Raw genomic sequence first — 22,625 nt, 5'->3', positions numbered from 1 at the left:
AAAAAAACAGTTTTTCGCAATTAACTTTTTTTCCGTTGCAGATAGGGTAGTAAAATGTATTAAGCGCAGATAGGAAGTTGGCCATTCCGAACAAGTTGACACCTTGCCCGTCTTCCTATCTCCTTCCGTTACCGAGATATCGCATACTTCCTGCAAATTTTCCCACGCTTCAAATTTTCAAACTTTGGGGGGGTCGCGCACCCTCTAAGAGTCGTCCGATCGAAAAAATATTTTGGATCGGCTGTATGTGGCCAAAATCCGATCTGATTAGACCCCAAGCATTTTCAATTTCAAAAATCGTGAAAAAATGAAACATCCTAATATACAACTTGCATATTTCAAATAAATCATTGATAGCATTGTTCGGTAGCACAACTAAAAGTTAAAACACAACATTGTTGCACGATTTCGTTTCTTTACTTTGTTATGACATACCTTGACCAAGCATTCCTCTCAACAAAATACGTTGAAAAACAAGGAACATAGGTTAACAATAGCACTGAAAGTATAATTTTCATTCTTACCATAAATGCATAAATCACGCAAATACAAGTGAGAACTAATCCTATATTAAATTTCAAAAGCAACAATTTTGCTCACGAAAAACCACTTCAACAGCTTACAATTCCAGTCATTTTTGAAAACAGTTCAATCGACATTCGAAAAGTATTACAACAGTAAAATAATTACTTTCATACTTAAGTTCATTTATGGCAAACTGCAACCATCAAGTCATCAACTTACATAACTAATTATGACGTCAGTAAAACTGACATAAACAATTAAGATATCATCAATCAAAAAACTGGTACCGAAGCGACTCCGTCACGATGAAGGAAAAGACAAAAACTGAATCGAATAAAATCCGTTTATTAAAACTACTTCCTCGGGGAAATCTTGGAACGTGCGCAAGACAAGAATGATTGAATGGGTGGTGTATTTGATAGAACCGCAGATTAGCACAGCATCCAGTCTACCACAGCAACCACAAAGTGTTCACACTGCAAAACAGAATAGATAATTAGATATGTTACACTTTGACTAGAGGTCATAATAAAGATAATTACGTACTCGCTACACAACATCATTATGAAAGTAGAGTACAGTTTTTGTATTAGTGAAATTGCAAACAACCTCAAACTGCACAAAACATGTCCAGACTCTGACTGGAAGTTCTGGTGAATAAAACATCAAGAAAAGTAACCAAAGCAGGGATGGAATGGCATGGAGGCTTGCCTATCACAATGCTGGAACATTAATTATATAGTTCAAACTCCTTGCAGGGCTCGTCTGATTTCCTTAATGCCTCAAATTTCAAATCGTTCCAAGCTAACATACTGGGTCGGTTACTGTAAACGTTGATTTTTGTATCTACCACGACCAATGCAGAAGAGATGTTAGTCAGCAAGAATCTGACACTCAGCTCGATATGAGCCTGGACACAGAAGCAAAATGTGCCGACCAAGTGAACAAAAACTTAGCACGATTTACAGTAGAATAAAACTTTGCAGAAGATGTAACTAGAAGTCTCGCTGCATAAACAAGTAGAAATCATCTAAAATACTTACAACATTTCAAAAATATTTCACTGATTTTCTTAAACACAACATTGGGCGATTGGGATGCGTCCACAGTGGTGTGGATGCCTTTTTTGGAATAATATTGAACTAAGGGGGACGTCATAGTGTGATAGGCGTGCAATCGAGTTTTTAATGCTTCTGCGTTGTCGTCGGCTCTCCGCGTGAGAGGTTCTCCTGAGACCTAAGGAGGAAATAATACATAAGTAATTAAGTATTCAATGAAGCAACGCCTTACATCGATGTTGTTGAAAAATGAAATTGAAATATTGGAAAGCTCACGCTTGTTTCCGGTAGCAGGAATTAAAAAAATAGACTCATCTCATCCTTTGCTCGATTTCGCGCCAAAAGTACAGCACTTGCATCAAACACGTGTTTCGTAGGCCAATTTTGGTTCTCTCAGGCGCGACTCTGTGTAAAGCTACGTTGTTGCCCGAACTTACATCAACGAAAGACTTACGTCATCAGTCATAGACGTCTTGGGAGGATTGAATTCAGTGTGGTAGCACCTTCCACTTGGTTTGTGTATCAACCTGCAGATAAAAAGAACATTGGAATCCTATTTGTCAAGCACGAGTCGCACCATGACCCAGAATGTAAATAATCCGCCAAGTGACACACTGTGGGCTTACCTCATAAAGTCAATAAGCAATCACAGCTTAACATGAAGATAGACCGTTTCTTGACAACACTGCAGCTATACTGCCTGTTCATAGCACACACAGGCAGTATACAACCACTGTGAGATCAAGAAACAGTGAAATTTATAATAAACTTTTTTGGTTTACAACTGAGCCACTAAAATAAACTAACCCCAATATCTATTCGGACTCGAGCTGACAGCGCAAGCAAAATAGTGTTCACAGTGCTGAAGAAAAGTAGTTGGACGTCACTCAGTACTTTCCTATAGCACTGTGCCGCTATCTTGTGCAGTGCTTCTAAGTGTTGTAGCTTCACGGTTCAATGCACTGGAATGTTACGCAGCGTGGTAGAAGTTCTGCCCTGAGGCGGAACAAAATTACTTTTCTTTTGGCGGTTCAAACGTTGATGCTTTGATAGATATTCATCCACATTTTTCAATGTATGAAAAGTGAAAGTCAGTGAAAACGGAAATGACGTGATATTCCACGTTCTGATTCGCAAACGCAGCAAACCTTGCCCTTTTTTCTTTGGAGATAAAACTCATTGATTTGTTGCCAGCCCATCGCAGTTTAAAAATGCTTAATCAATACAAATGCGAAAAAATACTGAAAAACTTAATAGCCAGGAGCAACTTTCCACCACTTTTTTGACACCTATTGGATTCTTTGAGCATACCTGTCCTTATGACTTGCGCTGTTACTCACAACAATTAGAACATTGCTGACACAGTTTGTAATGATTCTGTGAGAAAATGTGCAACTCAAAATCACTATTCTCCAGGGTTAGTCGAAAACGAAAGTCACAACACGACGAAAAAACGTCAAAACTACGTCATGAAGCTAAAACTTTCAGCAGAAGATCGGTTGCAGTCATCATGCGGTGAGACAACGCAGTCATAACCATACCGCAAAGGCATTCGTGCGTAACGACATTTAACACAATGAAGGGCGTTGATGGACAGTCAAAAATGGTATCAGGTTACACGACTACACAAGCTTAAGTCTATCCAAGACGATGCTTAAAGGGCTAGGGACATGAAAAAAATTTTTTTCTACAAAAGTGATTTTCTGATTTTATACGTGGTCAATAAGAATGCCTGAAAAAAAAAAGTTTTTTTGAGCTGTATTTGGGGTGCTTTGAGGGCCTTTTATTTTCACTTTCTGATAGTTGACGATCCGACACGCGTCACTGCGTAAAGGCGACTGTTGAGCAATGACGTTTCACCGGGAATTCTCTCGCATCGATGTCAGATCGCACTGCAGAAATAAGTAATTCGGACAAGCAGCAAGTGAAGTTATTTTGTTTCAATAACGTGGTATGGAGACATTACAAGATTTTAGCAGCGGTTCTGATGAAGAGGCTGAAGTATTTTGTGACTTTGGAAATGAACATCTTCCGATGCAATCTGATCACGACCATGTTCAACCGTACATGTTCGAGCCTTTGGCAAGCAGCTCAGAAGAGGAGATTGAAGTATGTGAAGCAATGGATTCGGATATTGAGCTTCGAACGAACAGCTTAAACTGGTATGTTGTCAGCGTTTGTATTTTTACACACTAAATTTAATTAGCATTACACAATATAGATACCAATTGTAAACAAACATTTGTCTGCGGCCTATAAATGGCTTAAACTGTGGGAAAGGCAATAACTTTTTTGCTGTGTAGCATTGCGCAATATTAGGCTACTCAATTTACTTTGAAGTTATTATATAACATGTGGCCTTCTATAAACATTCCTTTTCATCGATGCGACCATTACGGTAATCATCCCAAGCATTTCTATAAGTAGGCCTACCGGTAGTAGACTGCGTTACCCACCAGGTTTCACTTCTTGGACGACCGCGTTTCCTCTTCCCATCCACCTTTAGATCTAGTGCCTTTCTAAGAAAACTTCCTTACACTGATATCAAAACAGTGTTTATTTTAACACCACAGTACACAAGTGATATGCATGCCGTATGGCTATTGCAATTTGATTTTTTTTTTATAAAATTACAGGTGCAAGTGCGACAACTGCGATATCCTTCCAACAGTAGCGGAATGCAGGTGTTGCACCGAAATAGAGTGCATTGCCCAAAAAGTAAGAGAAGGACGGGAGACGTATGGCTGCGAAATAAAGTGCATAACAGAGCACCCTGGGTTTCAGGCAGCCTGTCTCAATGTGGATGTGTTAGAAATTGCCTGGCTGCAGTACAAGCAGCAGTATGGAGTTCATGGGGCTCCTGAACATAAGCGCCATAGGCACATTGCATATAGGCAATTAGCCCGTTGGTGTTGGGGGTACCTTGGTCGAAACCTTAGAGTGGTTCTTCCAGCATGCGCCGTGACTTGTATAAGAACCCAATTCTCGCTCCAAAACAATGAGGACGATTTCGTTGGATTTCAACTGTAAATACCTGAAGAACAACCTAAGACTTGATATGGCTTCTTCTGAAGAAGCCATATCAAGTCTTAGGTTATATCGATATTATTGTTTAATACGTAATGTTTCGCCCCCTTAATAAAGTACTTTTACAAGACTCACCAATGTGTGTTATCTAGTTTGATACAAATATGGTGCAATAGGCTACTAACTTATGTTGCATTGTAAGTTACTTTATAGCGGTTAAGTATGTCCGCGATGGTATTAAGCAATAAGTCAAAGAAATGGCAATGGTGAAAAATGAAATCAATGAAAGATAAACTAATACGACCACCAATCCCAAACGAAAGCGAAATATGAAATAATATGCTGTACGGCGTACATTCAAAAAACACAGAAGTACATCTATAAGGTTATGAACTTTCACTGTTATTAACTGGTGCGCTTGTAAGAAAACGCGATATATGATTGTTGACGACACTCTGTTTATCTGGACGCTTGAGATTGTGACATAAAGGAGGAGGGGTTTCCCATGACAACTCCTCTGCAATGTCATTACTAGCATCTTCAACTCTTGAAGTCACTTCAGCTATAAGTTCAGCAACGTAACCTGCAAAGCAAGGGTTATAAAATATATTTCTAGTCAATGTTCATCGCGTAATTTAACCGAAGCAAGCAGCTGCAACTGTCGAAGAATAGCTGGCTGAGTGTTTAGGGACTAGCAAATGCTTATGAGTTTTAGAAACGAATAAACGCACTATTAGGTTGTTTAAGTAGACTTTAGCACATATTTCAATTTTAGAAGACATGTATTCTTACTGAAGGTACATTCTTGCATTATCTTTTTTAGCGTGTGAGAACCTCCTTTGCCTTTTGGAAAGGAAAGAGAAAACTGCAAATTTCCGTCTTTTGTTTTAGCTTGCTCCTTTCTGCTATTTTCATTGTAATGAAGGGCCGCAAGTAACAATCTAAAGTTAAACATAAGCGTTGATTACTGACGATGACAAGCTGTTTTTTAGCAATCTCATTGCATTATAACTCTGTAGGCTTATTACATTCTTAAAAGCCTCTTTAACAATGGTTAGGCAGAATATTTGCTGAATGGCTTACCTGCATTTCATGGCAGCATAACCAAAGTGAAACATTTTGGGTGCAAATTGATTGACAAGACTGTGGTAGGCCTCTATGGAAAACGTCTGCCCTTTCGGGGACAATTTCGTGACATCTTTTCGTAGATTCTTGCTTCCCAACAATCCTGTCAAAGCTTCATAACATTCAGATCCTGAAAATAAAGAGTCTTGCTACTAAACTTCACATGTCAACTTAAAACACTTAAAAGCCAAGTCGAAAATTGCACAAGGTACTTTATCCAACACTGAGCGAATATAAGCAGTTAGCATGCTTTTGAAACAGCCTTCTTTTATGTTACTGCAATCACACTTGAGGTTAATAAAGACAATAAGTACAGAACAAACCTGCTGTGAAGTACTTCCTTTTCGCAAGTGGCAGATGTAAGCACGAAGGAAATAACTCACTGTGTCCAGTGTGGATGTCACATATGTGATTTGGCAGAGAGTCCCATTTAGCTAAAGCTAAATCACCATTTCCATCACTTGTCAAACCACACCAATACAGATGGTTTATAATGCTTTGTCGCCATTTCGAAACAAGCTCAAATCCCTTCTTCTTTTCTACAGCAACAAGTTTTTTCGAAAGACCTTAACCAAAGGAAATTTACAGAATTAGCGAGTTGCCTGCAGTATAAAATGGTTTACGAATGACTAGATCACTAAATGCTCCATTCACATTGCAATAACTAATGCATTTAGCAAGATCTTTTTTGGCACAAACTAAACTACATGAAAAATGAGTAGACTAATAGAGTTAAACTTGTTGTTTAGATCGTTAATCGTTTTATGGTTTTCTTTGCTTCAATGTTTAGCGCTTACCTTTTGCAACATGCCATATATCAAAGTAATGCGTCATTTCTTCATGATCCTCCCTAATCCACTTCTGTATCTGCAGGTGTCTGTCCGTAATCAATGTGCATATGTTGACTCCAGCACTAGAAAGGGTATGGAGACACCTTTTCAATCCCTCTAATTCCATGTGGTAACTTCCCTTGACCTCATTACTCTAAACACACGTCTTACATTAGGTAGAACAGTAGTAACTACTGAGGGAAAACATGTATTCGTTGTATACAATACTCATGTAACTTTTGGGGAGCTTTCCATTACATTTGTGATTTGCGGAAATAGCAAAATTACGACATCAGAATTGTGGGTAACTCCATTCAATATTATATATATTCCTTTGAAAGATGAAAATACAACATAACATAATTCAGGACACGATTTTGTAGCAAGTAGCATCGTAAGAACATGTAAACTTACCTGGACAATTTCCATGCTTAAAATACGGTTTTGCTTCACATCCATCAGAGTATAGCTTCCGTATTTAGCAGAGTGACCCATAGAGTCACATCTTGCATCACCACCACAAATAAGATTAACATCCTTCTTTGCTTCTTGCAGTACATTCTGTTGCTTCATACTCCAGACATGGTTGACAGCAGGTATTAAAAACTTTTTTTGATGTCGAAAAAAGGTACGCTTTTCGTAACACTGAACACCCCAAAAGCGCAAAAAACGTAAAGTTTTTGTAGGTAGTGCTCCACTGAACAAAATAGAGGAACTTAACGAAATATTTCCTTCTGGTATTCCACCCACAAATGGCTGACTAAACCATTTGTAAGACTGACGGCAGTGATGGCAGATTTGTTTAACTGCCAACAGTGTTCCCTTGCATGTACTGGAAGTTGTTGCTCCTGCCTTACCACATAATTGACAGATTAAAAACAAACTCATGAGCATGCTATGGAAAATCACATATTTATTTTCCGGTATTGATTTTTGATTAGCTTCTGATCTGGAAAATACAAAGAAAATATCAATACATGTTTCAAAGTGGATGTAGCTGGACAAATTGAGGCATTCTGCCAATAAAGACCTGACCTACTCCAGCTCAATAGGCAGCTATGAACTCCAGTTAGACATTCCAAGTGTCAACACAAGCCAGAATATTATGCATCACTTACTCATTACATTCGAAAGAAATCATAAGATTCATTGTAATCTTCATCCAAACATTCATGCATGTCTTCTTCATTTTCACTATGGATGGGAGTAGAAGATTGAATAAAATCCATTACCGGTATTACACATTGAGTTGCGGCATCACTACATCTTATCGGTACATTGCATTGGATGCCTAAAACATTGCAGAAATTAAATGTGGCTGATACAGCTAGTCATAAATTATGTTAACTAGTATGTATGTTATGTTAACTAATGTTTACAGTAGTATTATGACTGTGGTATTGTCTCAATGAAGGATTTGCTTTTTTTTATTGTAACACTAACATTAAACTTTGATACTTTTAATGCAATGTTAACTATTAGATGACACTACAATAACTTTAGTGGATCATTGAAAACTTTTAGCACATGTGGATTGTGTAACAATTTACCAGTAGCCTACATACAATATATTTCACTGCAGTACAATAAGTTATTTACAACTTGATGAAGAAGGAAAAAATAATTTATTTTAAACCTTGGGCAGTGTAGCATGATTATGAAATCGACTAACATCGATAGGCTAGCATCTAGTAACCTATTTAACAAGTTTATTACCTATACTTCTGGTATTGGAAACATTAACGGTTTGGGTCATTGCAACTTTGCATTGTGGATTTATAAACATGGCTTCATAAATCATCAAAGGCTGTTCCTGTTCATCAATTGCTTCTTTTGTTATACTAGTAGAGTTTTGACCAGCAATTAACTCTGTTTCCACAGACACCACTTGTTGATCTACAAGGCTGCTACCAATATTTTGGGTTTCTTTCGAATGCACTGTAGTTACTTCATGTTGCAAAAGCTGAAATATTTTTTGGCATCAGTACCACATAAAATACTCTCTAAGTAGACTAATACAGCAGTGCACTTGACATGCCAGTATAGAACTTAACATATGTGTTAATTAAAGAAAAAGTACGGTACTTAAAGGCAGTCTTATGAGTAGAAAAGAAAATTGATCATTAACACCTTTATATGTAGGCTACGAGATAATTTACTAACCTTCACGTAGTATAAACACAAAACCTGAATAGTATGAGAGAATATAACTAGTAGGTTTGCAATTTATAGGCTAGCTATGGTAGCTAATTTACTTGTTGAACTCGGCGCTTTCTGACAGCACTCCTCTCTGTCTTTGCATGTGGTTCAGCCGTAGACGTACAAGCTACGTTTTGCCGCAGGCTAAGAATTGATGGAACTGCACATTTCTTGAGAATCCTTTTACTGAAAGTTTAATTATCTTACAGTTAACTCTCAAGATTATTTAAAAAAAAAAACTTTCTTGTCCTGCTGTAAACCTTATCAAAGATCAACTTTGAAATAACGACATTAGACTAACCCAATTAATGTGTGACAGTGGTAGTCCAGCTTAATAACACTATGGTAGTTTAGTATAGCAATGCAGCAATGAGCACTATTGGAAATGCAGTCTAACCCAGGCTAGGCTGTAGAAACTTACCTGCCTGAAAACCCCAATTGTACTTGTAGACTCGATTCTTCAAATTGGTTCCTACTGTCAAAGTGTACGGAACAAATTTGTGAGCTTGCTTTAGCCTTCCAATACTTTCGGTTTTGTTGAACAAATTTCTGCCATTTTTTAAACAGGTTTGGATCTTTGGGAAACTGATGAACACTTATCCCAGGCTTCGGATTATTGCTGCATCCCCAAACAACACATCTTCCAGGCATTTTTGCTCCAACAAATAACTTTTACAAATGAATTAACAGTTTACTTTGTAGCCTAAACCTCAACTAAGCAAATGAAACGTCGCTTTCAGCTGTCTTAATGCAGTATCTTTATGTTGTCGTGTAATTGTCTTTGCTGTGAAGGTTAGAAATAAAAACAACTGAACTGAACAGTGAAAAACTACAATCGTTCATCAATTCACCGGTGTGACGTAGAAAGGGAATTTCCCGAAGACATTTTCGGAAAGGGGCTACAAAAACCTTATGTGTTGGATTCGTGATTTCAAAAAATAAAAACACACACTTTCAGCTTGTTTTAACCAATTTTGTTGATAGGGGTTGTTCATGATACTATTCCCTACAAGAATAATCCAAAAAACCTCAATCAAAAAAATCATGTCCCTAGCCCTTTAAATAAACAGTACAAGGTCACCTTTATCATTGCTGAAAAATTGGCGCGAAACTAAAAAGCTGAATCATTTTTTTACAAATTAAAATTCTTTTTATTGGAACGCTTAACAATTAAGCCTTCGCTGATTTTGGAGGGGTAAATCAGTCTGTCAGACTCGAGGGAATCTGTCTATCTATAGCTAGGTAAATCAGTCAGATTACATATGTTGTTAGCAACCCGCACACTAGTCGAGATAACGTCATACATGGGGAATCGAGGTCGAGGGTACAGCAAAACAAATGCGTCCTGATGCAAAAATGAAGAGTAGTTAGTGTCTGACTGACCACACAGAAGCGTTAATTTCCTTTTGTGCGTCAGGACGCGTTTTATAAAAATAGTTGGAATATCACTAATTTTACACTTTGCGTAACTTCGGCAAACTGTTGTAAAATGCAAATCAACTGAATACGCGAAACGGTATGTGGACGCGTGAAAGTTGAAATCACAAAGTTTTAAATTTAACCATGCCACCCATCAAATGTTGTCATATTACATTGTTTTAACGTCAAGCAACGCTGACACCATGTGAAAACCCTAAGCTTTTGAATTGCACATTTATGGATATCATGAAACGTACAGTTGGTGCGGCATTTTGCCGCCATGTATGACACCAGGCAAAGATTGGCATTTAGTGATGTGAAATAGTAATTTCCCACTAAGAGCTGACAAAACTCAAATTGTTTATAACGTCAAATAGAGTTATTGTGATGTTAGCTGAATAAATACGTAGCAAGCCGTTTTATAAAGTGAATAGTCAGGAACATTTTCTTTAATGTCCGAAGGTTTTGAGCACGATTACGCTCCGTAAGGCTGAGCTAACATACACTTTGTTTTTCAATTAAAAAAACTCTCAGTATGTTTTAATTAGAAAATATTAGCATCACCAGACTGTGCACATTTTAAGATTCAGTCAATAATTTTTTTACACTTAACCTTTGCACGAAACTTATTTTGTATGATTGAGTACCAACCAGAACTAAAAACAAATTAATAAGATTAAAAAACGAAAAGATTGAGTAAAGCCACTTCTATATAATAAAGAAAATGGGGTGGCCAGATACCTTCCATGCCAGGTTACAATCGACGCATACTTTCTACAGAACATCAGCATGTGCTTCAAAGACGGAAGTTAAAGCAACGCAAGGAAACTTGAGCAGTTTTAGAAACGTGTTGCTTTTGAAATTTGTACATGCAGCCGTCATTCACCAGCAATTGGTAAGAGCTTTGTGTTAGCGTCGCCCCATCACACGAACGACTTGTCTGCTCACGTCTCAAAATGTTTTCAATTAACTTTAAAGTCAGTGCAAAAACGGCCAAAAGTGACAGCCGAATGGGAAAGTCATCTTACCTGCCACATATCCTACTGACCAACAAGGAGTCGTCAATAGAAAATTCAACAACAGAATCAAGCTTGCTTTTGCGTTTTTGTAGTAAGTCATCCAGCTGAAAACCAACACAAAACATAAAACCAAGTTCAAAATAGTTCCTACTGTCATGAACAGTACTGATTTTATCGGGTCTGCTACTATTCGGTGAGTCCGCTTCGGTGAGTTCCTAACCTCTAACCCCTAATCCTAAAACGGCAACTGATAATTAGGCTACGGTACCCGATAATAAAAAAAAAATTGAAAAAATCCCCCGTCAAGGGATAGGACTCACCGAAACGGGCCATTCCGGATTTTATCACGCGCTTTTAGCAGGATGACCGAACAAAAGGTATATAGTCAAGTGGGGTAAAAAAAAATAGTGGGGTTATTGGGGTAAAAAAAAACACTTACCATCTCACATCTAAAATGAGTAGATATTCACTCAACTTTTTTAGTGTCTGTTTAAGTGGTCTTTGGAGATTACTTTGAGGGGTAGAGGAAAAAGATTGGATTTGACAAAGAAGAGCTATGTTAAATAGAGTAAATATGGCCAGCGAAGGGTGCAAAAAAAGGTTCAGAGGAGTTTATTAAAGGTTTTTGCTAAATTTTAGTGATAGGTAGTATGAATGTTTTAATGTTATATTGTGAGTACTATGTTGTGAGGCTACTAGATGCAACAAAGACTGGGGCCTCCAAATGTTTGTGTAAATTATTATTGAGGTGTTTTTTTTTACCCCAATAAAATTCGTTGATTTGGGGTAAAAAAAACAGTGCATTTTATGGAATGTTTTGGCTTTGTATTGGTGTTATGTCAACTGCCAAGCAGTATATCACCAAAAAATACAAAAACAAACTTCTGGATGCATCAGTGCCAATGTATGCATGTGTTATGCACAATCAATTGATGTTTTCTGGAGTTGGGGGTCCGAGCTTAAGGTTAGTGTTGCGGGTTAGTAGATCAATAGCGCAGATTGAGAGTACAGAGTGATCCATTGATTGATAGTGCACAACACATACAATCATACATACACAAACTGTTGTTTTATTTCCTGTCTGTTGTTTTTTAGTTGTATGTTCATTCACAAACTGCTGGTTGATTTTTTAGGATTCACGATCCGCGAAATTTAATCACCCACTTGCATGTTCAAACCAGAGCTGCAGATAAAATTCAGGATGGCGTGCATAAGTATACTAGACACAATTTTTTGTCTTGCTGCTGTTTTTATTACAGTAATGAGACTTTGCGATTTCACAATGTGTATTTTAATAAAAAGTGCATACAAAAATTGTGGGCAAAATCGTTTACATCATCATCATGACCCATCCGGTCAGTTTCGAGTATGGGTTCAGCATCTCTCACAGTCCTTGATATATGAGTTACACAAAGCTTCTTTCCTCTGGTGGAGAATCATTTACATTTCATATGAAATCAATAGCAAAACATATGAAATCAATATTATAATAATAAAGAAGAAGAAGCTGCTATACTAACAGGTGTTTTTTTTTTACCCCATGAAAAATTTTTTTTACCCCAAAGCTGGGGTAAAAAAAAATTCAGGTATTTTGGGCATAATTTCCAAACCAGTTAATGGATTTAAAAAATTTCATTGGGGGATGATAGACATACATGGTCTGCATATTGTGACCAACTTTAGTGGTCATACTTGATAAGCTAAAAAATCTAGGACAACTTTTCTGAAAAAAATTTTTTTTTGCCCCACTTGACTATACAAAAAAAATAAAAGTCATATAGATCACACTCCTAAACAAAGTCAGTATATGTGTGTGAGATAGTTCTATCTGCAAAGTAATTTCCGGCCTTCAAATGTGGCAATTGTGGCATTGATCCAACAAAACAATTGGGATAAGCCTTCTGATTCTACTTTAATCTTTTGCACTCTTCATAACAAAAACGAGGAAAGTCTTCTTAAACTTCGCAAACTTTAGTTAATGAATTAGCTTACCTAATTTTAATAGGAATAATTTTGACTATCCTAAGTCGTTTTTAAACCACTATAAAAAGATGAGCTTGAAAACAAGAAAAACGACGATGTCTTGCAGCTGAATTCAGTTTTAACATTTTTAAATTAATGTAGTGTAAAGTATGAACTAAGCAATAGCAGAGCTGCAATAGCTTTCAACATTTACTGCACCATTGTGCTATATTGCTTATTTTATTAGCTTTTTCCCTTCATCAATTCAGGCAAGTCACAAACTATAGATTGGAATGTTCATTACCTTTTCAGCTTGAGTAACCGTCCGTGGAAATCCATCCAACAAAAATCCATGTTTACATTCTGGTTTATCTAGGCTTTTATCGATTATTTCAACAACAAGATCATCATTCACAAGCTTTCCAGAATCTACAATCTATAATTATATAAAATATATATTTATTTCTATTTGCCCTTATTTTCATCACTCACACACACCACCTGATGAGAAGGTCAGTAGCCTAACTGTTTTCAGCCAACAATTAAGTGGTGAATGCAAAGCAACTGTCACAAGAAGGGAAAGGCTGGCTTGGGCAAACTTCAGGGAATGTGAGGAAATGTTTAAATGGAAAAACCTTTACGTTAAAATTTAAACGGGAAATCTATCGGAGTTGTTTGTGTGCAGCCTGCAATATTGTACGGCAAAGACAGGGGTTCCCAAACTTTCTGTTCATCGGTACCCTTTGGTCAATTTATAGATTCGCTCATGTACCCCCAAAATTTTCTCGTATTTTTGGCTTTAGAAAGTTTAGATATTGCAACAAATTAACAGTAAAGCTGTATTAGAAGACTGCATACATGATATTTTGTACCAATCAAAGCACACAAAGTTATTCATAACAATGTAATCCAAGGTTAAACAAACACTACAATCAATCAAGCAAGCAAACAATATATCGGCTGAATAAGCTCAGCAATCCTAGCTAATGTGATGGATGAGCCTGCTGTTTAGCAACAAGCTCATTAATACGAGGTGAAACATTAGCAACAGCACAACGAAGATCATGTTCAGGTGTTTTGAGCTGTGATCTGTTTTTTGATTTGATTCCAAGCAGCAGAAATGAAAATATTGACTCACACAACCATGTTGATGGAAACAACAACAATGCATGAATAGCAGGTTCCACAATCTTTTTGTACGACTTGCACATCGTAAACCAAAAATCACATAAATTTCTCTCAGAGTACACATCGCGTGCAAAGCCATCATGTTGGAGTTCAATCAGTTCCTCTTGCATCCCTGTCCCAGCCTGCAGTATCTGAGCGTTCGCGGTGAAAGGACTCCTAAGATATGCAACTTCGACTTACCAAGACTTGGGAAATAGCCGTCAATTTCCTTTTCCAACATCATAAGATGTTCAGTGACCAATTCCGAGAACCTTGTGATCACAAATTGGGGATTTTGACACAGAAATTCTGTTACAGTACTAAACATGGAAAAGCTGCCAGAGCAAACATTTCCCCTCCACAACTGAAGTTTCGCCAGAAATGCTTTGACTTTAGCTATGAATTCACACACTGTTAGGTCTTTTCCTTGGAGACTCGTGTTTAGCATATTCTGAGCATCGAAAATATCAACAAGGTAGGCAAGGATCAAAATAAAAAAATCATCCCTCAACGAAGTGACAAAATATTCACATTTGTTTGATTGTTTAAAAAATCCCAGCAATTCTTTACGAAGCTCATATACACGTTTAGTAACATTTCCTCTGGAAAGCTAACGCACATTACTGTGAAATAGAAGTACACTGTGATCGGCACTTAAATCTTCACAGATAATTTTAAACAACCGGCTGTTCAGCGCACTCCCTTTTGCATTGTTCACCATCTTAATCACCAGTGATAAAACGTCCAAGAGTTTCATCACGAAGGACTTTGCGTGACAATGCAAACCGGTGGATCATGCAGTGCAGTTTTGTAATTACGGTTCTCATAGCAATCAATCAGCTGTTTTGTCTTGTGTGCTGTGATTGGACAAAATAAGTCATGTGAACTTGGTAGTTACTGTAGTTGTAGTTACTGTAGTTGTAGTTAAAGCTTCTACTGGGGTGAAAATGTGACTTACTAAGGAGTTCTTAATCTCAGGTCTTCAAATTATTAACATCATCAGGTGATAAAAAATATTTTAAGGCAGATTAGAAGTTATGGAAATAATATCCTTATATTTAATCTAATGTACCCCTTGAAAAGTCGAAATGTACCCCTGGGGGAACATGTACCCCAGTTCGGGAACCCCTGGGCAAAGAGATATGTATGCTAAAAAAAGAGAGAACTTGCAATTTTGAAAAGAACGGAAAGAGCAATAGTGAGAACAATGTGTGGGGTTAAAACGACGAGAAAAACTATGTTGAACAACTTGCAAAGGCAAATGGTGTAAGAGACGAAATGGCCCGTTTCGGCAAATTCCCTATTCGGCGATTTTTTGAAAATCCAATGACGCCTTTTGTTTATTTAGAGAATTTTGTATTTTATTCCACAATATCGTTTCTTTTGCATTCCGACAAGGAAAAATAAATTCAATTGAAATTTAGCGAAAAATATTTGAACTATTAAATTAAAACGTTTGCTCACATAAAATCGACATGTATCCTACGTCACCGCCCGCATGCAAACTTAGAATACCGTATATTAGAATCCTCAATTATTACAAAATTCCAAATCCAAGGACGCCTTCTGTTTATTTAGAGAATGTTGTATTTTATTCCATAATATCCCGTTTCTTTTATAGTTGAAATTATCGAAGCTTTAGATGAGTGGGGTTTAGACCTAACCACTGAGATCTTAAATCATATTTATGACACCAGAAACATCCCTAGTGATATGGTACGTTCTATATTCATAACTTCTAACGAAGGAAGTAACCAAAGGAATTCCAGGTCATGTAATGCCAAAACCCAGGCTCATTCTAAACTGCCATTTAGGTTTTAACTTCATCTTTTATGTCACACGCTATTTGGCAACTGTATTTTTTCGTTGACACGTTTTCGCTGAGACTTTATCTCACTAACCTCTATTGTTAATCATGAAAAATGTTGTTTTGATGTAAAGCACTTATTTTGAACGAACCCAGACAACAAAATTCGTCATTTTTACATTGAATCAACGTCTGCAGACGGTTTATGATGACGGACGTTGAATCAATGTAAAAATGACGGATTTTGGCCGTCTGGGAAGGCACTCAAAGGTAAACACTGGATAAAATGCAAGAATGCAAAAGAAACGATATTGTGGAATAAAATACAAAATTCTCTAAATAAACAGAAGAATCGGACATACATCTCTCTGTTATCATTTTTAATGTAAAAATTCCTTCTTGTGGTCCCTTTGTCTGGAACAAATCCAAACTGTGCTGTTGAAATTTCCGATTTTAGTTTTGGTCTCAATCTCATCATCATGATTCGGAGTAAGATCTTTGTTAGATGATTCACAAGGCTAATTGTTCTGTGGAGTGAGCATTCTGTTGCTCCGGTTTTCTTTGGTAAAGTCATGAATATGGAACGTACCATATCACTAGGGATGTTTCTGGTGTCATAAATATGATTTAAGATTTCAGTGGTTAGGTCTAAACCCCACTCATCTAAAGCTTCGGTAATTTCAACTATAAAAAAAATCATATAGTGGAATAAAATACAAAACTCTCTAAATAAACAGAAGGCGTCCTTGGATTTGGAATTTTGCAATAGTTGAGGATTCTAATACCGGTATATTCAAAGTTTGCATACAGATGGTGACGTAGGATACATGTCGATGTTATGTAGAGCAAACATTTCAATTTAATAGTTCAAACATTTTTCGCTAAATTTCATTTCAATTTATTTTTCTTTGTTGGAATGCAAAAGAAACGATATTGTGGAATAAAATACAAAATACAATCCAAAACTGTAGCCGAATAGGAAACCAGCCGAATTGGACTAACCGAAACGGGTCATTCCGGACTTTGACAGTAGATGGGAAGAGAAAACGAGGCTGTCCAAAAAGGGTCTGCTACTATTCGGCGAGTCCGATTCGACTAGTCCGATTCGGCGAGTTCCCTATTCGGCGAGAGCCCTTTTCGGCGAGTGCCCTATTCGGCGAGTTTTTGAATTTTTTGAAAGGAAATTATCGGGTACCGTAGCTTAATTATAATGGCCGTTTTTACATCGTGTTAACGTCGCTAAACGTTGAAATCGTGTAGAAAAGGGAGCTATTGCTGACTAGGATACTTTGAAACTGAGAAACATTCACAGAAGCCCTACGATTTGTTCCAAGAACCCATTTAGCATAACATTTCATTTGTACATTGATTCAACGTCTGAATACATTATCTTAAAAATGCAACGTATCGTAGGGCTTCTGTGAATGTTTCTCAGTTTCAACGTATCCTAGTCAGCAAAAGCACCCTTTTCTACACGATTTCAACGTTTAGCGACGTTAAAACGATAGGCCACACATTTGGTTAGCCTTTTTATTCTGTTACTACAATGTAAAAATGAACTGTTAGGCTAATTGGGTTCTTGGAACAAATTTTTGCTGGTCGGGATAACTAGGCTACGGTAGCCTACCCGATAATTTCCTTTCAATCTAAGCTGTAGGAGTGTAGGTCACACATTTGTTGATCCAAACTAATCATTTTAACCATAGGCGCCTAAGCCGTGGGGGCCAGGCCCCCACGCATATTTCCGCGTGGGAGCAACTTTTTATGCGGCATTGATACATAAAACAATAGATAACCTAGCGATCGGCAGCAGAAAAACATTTTTAAATGCAAACCGCAACAGCTTCGCAGTAAATAATCACTAGAACGAGTAGCGATGTTACAATCCCACCCCAGACAAAAAAATCTGTCATTTTTACATTGATTTAACGTCTGCAGACGTTAAATCAATGTAAAAATGACAGATTTTGCTGCCGGTGACATAGCAAAAATCTACCATTTTGCGTCGATTCAATGTCATCAGATGTTGAATGCACCCAAAAACAACATAATTTGCTACGTTGACGCAGCGTGCGTTTAACTTAATGCGCTTGCAAACAGCCTCGCTGTCGCTTTCGAAAGTCGAAACCTCTGCAGAGAATTGTCGCGGCAGTGAATCGGTTGCTGTGAAAATGAACTTGAAGTCTCGGCCCGAGGTTACCACTAACCAACGTAACAAGGGCTGGTACAAACCTTACTGCCCACAGTCGCACAAGCGGCATAATCAACACAACAACGGACTCGCGCAAACTGCATGGCGCACACACGACCGTTGCCATAGAAACCCGATCAAAGGCGAGGAATATGCGCATCTTTTGTTTCATCTGCAACACGAAAACGGGCGTATTACAGCGAATTGAAACTTGAAAGCTGGTCAGCCATAAGTTGCGATATTGTAGTGAAAAGGGAGCAATGTCAAGTCGAAAACTTAATCAAACGTCTCTCTGTAACTATTTTTCAAGGGCTGTTTACGGATGTCAGCAACTTTTAAATTTATTAAAGGTGACGTGCTGTTGAATTGATGTAAACATGAATGATTTTGCTTTCAACAGGTATATTTTCAAGCATATGATCAAGTTAGTATTTTCATTCCATTTACAGTATACCTTTTAGTAAACCTTTTCGTCTCTTGTTTCATGCTAATAAATCTAGTTCGTTGCTAAACTTTATGTTGTGCTTAGCTTAAAGAGTCGCAGTCCATCAACCGCTAGCCAACGCAGACGCATAGCATGTGTTTTGGTCGAGCTTTGTTTATAATCATTAACGGTAGGTCGAACGTAGCGATAACTCCGAGTGTGGCAATAAAAGCAATTTGTGTGACGACATAATTACGTCATCCATCTGCGTGACATTTCGCTGAAATTACCTTGCTGCTGATGAAACACGCTTTCGCCCCCACGGCCAAAAAAATAGTTAGGCGCCTATGATTTTAACTATTCAAAAGTACTAACTTATAGACATAAACATTATTTTTTTTGTAACATTTTCTTCGTTTTATTTTTCCTTCATATCTTAAATTTTTCTGAAGGTGATGCAACCTTGCCAAATTTCTTTCAACTCAGTAACTTACTTCGGTCACAAGCACGTTTTAACGTTCGCGTTTTGTCGCTTCTACCTTTTTCTACACCTTTGCTATGTTGACGTGAATTGTTTTTGATATCATGATCAGAAATAAAAACAACTGAACTGACATGACGAATTCAAGCACGTTTTAACGCTCGCGTTTTGTCGCTTCTACCTTTGCTATGTTGACGTGTATTGTTTTTGATATGCTGGTCAAAAATAAAAATAACTGAACTGACATGACGAATTCAAGCACGTTTTAACGCTCGCGTTTTGTCGCTTCTACCTTTGCTATGTTGACGTGTATTGTTTTTGATATGATGGTCAAAAATAAAAACAACTGAACTGACATGACGAATTTTAATTTAATAGTTCAAACATTTTCTTTTTATTCCTTTCTGCACGATTTCAACGTTTAGCGACGTTAAAACGATGTAAAAACGGCAATTGTAATTAGGCTACGGTACCCGATAATTTCCTTTTAAAAATTTCAAAAACTCGCCGAATAGGGCACTCGCCGAAAAAGGCTCTCGCCGAATATGGAACTCGCCGAATCGGACTAGTCGAATCGGACTCGCCGAATAGGACTCGCCGAAACGGGCCATTCCGGTCCAAAAAGAACATGGATAGAACAGGTGAAGAAAGAGGCAGATAAAGTCGAACAACAGGAAGATGTGATGGACAGAACAAAATAAAGAATAGGAGTAAAGGCAATCGCTGCAAGGAAAGAATCAGTCACCCCCACAAGTGGGGACAAAACTGAATTTGGATGATAATAATGAAACCTTTGCTTTCAAATACAGCAGTCGAATCAACTACAGTTTATACATACTAACTTTTAGCCCTTGGTATTTTACATCTAAAAGATCAGTGAGCAAAGCAAGTAATGTTTATTTCAATAAATACAGTAGTAATACGCACAACATATCCCTGACGCACAAGCACAAGTACGTATGTTGTCAACTCTATTTTAAGTTTACTGCCAGTTGAACAGTTACCAATTAACAAAGGGTTTGTAAACTCAGATGAAATTGTCCAAATCTAAACCATGTCTGTTTCAGACACTAATGAAGTATTGATACTGTTCATTTTCTTACCGACTTTAGTCGTTTTCCCAGTTCTGATCCACTAGATATCATTGCCCTCAGCATATCTCCTGTCGATAAATGGCATGCACAGAACCTTTCAGCTAGTTTAGGAGCCTGAAAAAAGAAGGTTTCAAAACTCTGTTATTGTGTCGTAATCGTTCAACATGTAAAAAACATTCGCAATGAAGCGTCCACGTTTTGCGGCTTTTGGGCTTAATACCAATCCACACGCCTTTTTCTTTTTGGTAGAGCTCCATCAGGGTGTTGTTTAAGGAAAAAATCTATGGCTGTGCCACAACGACTGGGAGGAATGTCTAACCCTAACCTTACAAGCGCTCGTGTGGCCTTGGCATTTTAAAACTATCTCATGTCAAAACAAATAAGTGCTAACATTCAAGCTCACAATATAAACAAACCCGATGATACCCACTGGAAACCACTGTGAACACTATGTCAATAGTTTTAACATAAATTGAGTATAGAATTTTCTTTCTAATTAATACATACGGTATATAGAAATTAGCTGCTGCAAAGCTTTCTATGTGTACTTTAATGTCCTCCAACACAAGATGGGAGCAGCAGCATCACAAGTAAAAGAGCACTGCATGCCATTAAATTTCTGTAACATACGGTACCTGTGTGCCTTTTCCAGCTCCTGGTGGTCCCAACAAAATTGCTCTTACACCTTTTCGTGACGGTGATGGCGGAGCTTCAACTGGTGGCATTTTTTGATAAATTAAATTTCTTACCTTACTATAAACAATTAAGACTAACTAAGACTTTTGAATTCTGCAAATAGGATTATGATTATCAGAATAAAAATGTAATCTCAGTAATAAACAAACAAAAACAGAAAGGTGTTAGCAAAATAAATTTTAAAGATTCTATTTGAATAAAAAAAATCTGTGATTGGTCACTGGTCAGTTAAGTTTATTTGTCTTGTTGGCAAGAAAACAAAATTAAACAAACACAGATAGCAAGTAGTTGGAACAAGATAAATTATCTCTGATCATGCCATTTAAATGACTCCATTCATATGCCAACATGCTCAATAGGCCTGATCCAAATGCGTAACATGTGCATTGTGCAACAAGTCAAAATGTTTAAAATTAGCATTAAAAACATTTGAAATATTGTTGAAAGCTTTATAAACACTTCCAAACATGCAAAAAGAGAGCTGCACAGTACACACATTTTTTTCTATTACATACTTGAAGATAAACACCAGGCCTCGAAATTCCGGCGGTCATGACCTCCGGAATGACCTCGTATGTCTGCCGAAGCCGACTCATTGGTCGGTCATAAATGACCGCCGCAAAATTCTTGACAAAAATAGAGCTAATGCAACTAAAAGATATTTTAAATTTGAATTGTTACAATTGTTTGTTTAACGTGAACAAATACGGAGCTGAAACAATAATAGTACAGTACAGGCTATTGCTTTAAAGATCACATTAGAGTGGCGTGGTTAACGAGCTGATGGCAAAAGTAGCCATTTTTACATCATTTCACGCCTTGCAATGTATTGCCTTGAAAGAAAGTTGTCTGAACTTTTCGGCAGGATATGTATTCTAATTTTAACAATGAGGATTATTGCGTTACATTGATTGTTTGTTAAAAAGAAACGTCACAGAGAAGCAAGTCTCAGCTGGGTTCCGCACGTGCTTAGGCGCATGTGGCGACCTTATTCACGCTGATACTGATAGAAAAAGAATTTCTGCACGGAAGGGAGCATGTTAGACTAACACTATTGTGTTAGTTAGTTAACACTAACACTATTGAGGGCTAACACTATTGATATTGAGTCACTGATGCGCATTTGTCTGGACGGTCCTGAGCTAGAGATTTACGACCCCGCGCCGGCAGTAATCGCTTGGCACACTGATTCTATAACGCGAAAACCACGGAATAAGTGATCGTAGTTGTTTTTGTAATAAAGAAATTTGGATTGTTGTTTTCGATTGTGTTTATTGCGTCGTTACACGACTGTCATTAACGCACTGATTTATTTGCAAGCAATCTGCTCCAGTATACTTCAGGGTCGGTTAATTAAGCCATCAACCATTGTTTGTTTGTTTGTCATATCTTTATCCTGCATTGCGGGAAAGCGGACTTGAGCGCTGTGCATCGGTGTACGCCTTCCGACGTACCCCTGACCCACGCTGCAGTCGACGGCAATGTCTGTTTCCGGTTGTCTACTCTACTTATGACTTAAATTTGGTACTACCCATTACTCGAAATTGATCACTGCGTAGAGGCAATTATCGTAAAGTTTCTTGCCCAGAGAAACAACAGAA

The 22,625-nt window shown here is 37.5% G+C and overlaps 3 protein-coding genes across 4 annotated transcripts; 1 reads left to right on the top strand and 2 right to left on the bottom strand.

The window, feature by feature from the left end:
• Positions 1 to 67: 67 nt before the first annotated feature.
• LOC145779322 (adenylate kinase 2, mitochondrial-like) lies at positions 68 to 21,113 on the bottom strand. The gene is made up of 7 exons (XM_082590879.1): positions 20,964 to 21,113; positions 20,338 to 20,442; positions 13,469 to 13,600; positions 11,212 to 11,306; positions 2,038 to 2,110; positions 1,569 to 1,761; positions 68 to 1,001 (listed from the first exon to the last, which is right to left on the bottom strand). The coding sequence occupies exons 1-7, from the start codon at positions 21,051 to 21,053 to the stop codon at positions 997 to 999; spliced, it is 693 nt and encodes a 230-aa protein (XP_082447005.1). The 5' UTR covers positions 21,054 to 21,113; the 3' UTR covers positions 68 to 996.
• LOC145779610 (uncharacterized) lies at positions 3,450 to 4,613 on the top strand. Its single transcript, XM_082591247.1, has 2 exons — positions 3,450 to 3,745; positions 4,220 to 4,613. Exons 1-2 carry the CDS (start codon positions 3,537 to 3,539, stop codon positions 4,611 to 4,613), a joined length of 603 nt encoding a protein of 200 aa, XP_082447373.1. The 5' UTR covers positions 3,450 to 3,536.
• Positions 4,699 to 8,977, bottom strand: LOC145779609 (uncharacterized). 2 transcript variants are annotated; one of them, XM_082591244.1, is made up of 9 exons: positions 8,821 to 8,977; positions 8,282 to 8,528; positions 7,684 to 7,856; positions 6,980 to 7,514; positions 6,533 to 6,719; positions 6,059 to 6,301; positions 5,694 to 5,865; positions 5,403 to 5,551; positions 4,699 to 5,193 (listed from the first exon to the last, which is right to left on the bottom strand). In XM_082591244.1, the coding sequence occupies exons 3-9, from the start codon at positions 7,752 to 7,754 to the stop codon at positions 4,997 to 4,999; spliced, it is 1,554 nt and encodes a 517-aa protein (XP_082447370.1). In that variant the 5' UTR covers positions 7,755 to 7,856; positions 8,282 to 8,528; positions 8,821 to 8,977; the 3' UTR covers positions 4,699 to 4,996. The 2 variants fall into 2 exon arrangements, with proteins under 2 accessions (XP_082447370.1, XP_082447371.1); XM_082591245.1 differs by lacking the exon at positions 8,821 to 8,977 and having other exon boundaries at positions 8,282 to 8,717.
• Positions 21,114 to 22,625: the final 1,512 nt, after the last annotated feature.

The sequence above is a fragment of the Aplidium turbinatum genome, chromosome 11 (assembly GCF_918807975.1).
Source record: "Aplidium turbinatum chromosome 11, kaAplTurb1.1, whole genome shotgun sequence".
Lineage (NCBI taxonomy): Eukaryota > Metazoa > Chordata > Ascidiacea > Aplousobranchia > Polyclinidae > Aplidium > Aplidium turbinatum.
Note: the sequence above shows the minus strand (reverse complement) of the source record. Positions and strands in the feature narration are given on the sequence as shown.

What these genes read in the sequence shown, in the direction of transcription:
- LOC145779322 (XM_082590879.1), bottom strand. Translation starts at nt 21,053, where the DNA reads ATGCCACCAGTTGAAGCTCCGCCATCACCGTCACGAAAAGGTGTAAGA. An exon ending in CGGTTACTCAAGCTGAAAAG is followed by an intron (nt 11,307 to 13,468) that starts GTAATGAACATT and finishes GTTGGTTTTCAG; the next exon opens with CTGGATGACTTACTACAAAA. An exon ending in GTCAGTAGGATATGTGGCAG is followed by an intron (nt 2,111 to 11,211) that starts GTAAGATGACTT and finishes TTTTATCTGCAG; the next exon opens with GTTGATACACAAACCAAGTG.
- LOC145779610 (XM_082591247.1), top strand. Translation starts at nt 3,537, where the DNA reads ATGGAGACATTACAAGATTTTAGCAGCGGTTCTGATGAAGAGGCTGAA. An exon ending in CGAACGAACAGCTTAAACTG is followed by an intron (nt 3,746 to 4,219) that starts GTATGTTGTCAG and finishes ATAAAATTACAG; the next exon opens with GTGCAAGTGCGACAACTGCG.
- LOC145779609 (XM_082591244.1), bottom strand. Translation starts at nt 7,754, where the DNA reads ATGAAGAAGACATGCATGAATGTTTGGATGAAGATTACAATGAATCTT. An exon ending in AAGGAAGTACTTCACAGCAG is followed by an intron (nt 5,866 to 6,058) that starts GTTTGTTCTGTA and finishes CTTTATTTTCAG; the next exon opens with GATCTGAATGTTATGAAGCT. An exon ending in AATGCAAGAATGTACCTTCA is followed by an intron (nt 5,194 to 5,402) that starts GTAAGAATACAT and finishes CTTGCTTTGCAG; the next exon opens with GTTACGTTGCTGAACTTATA.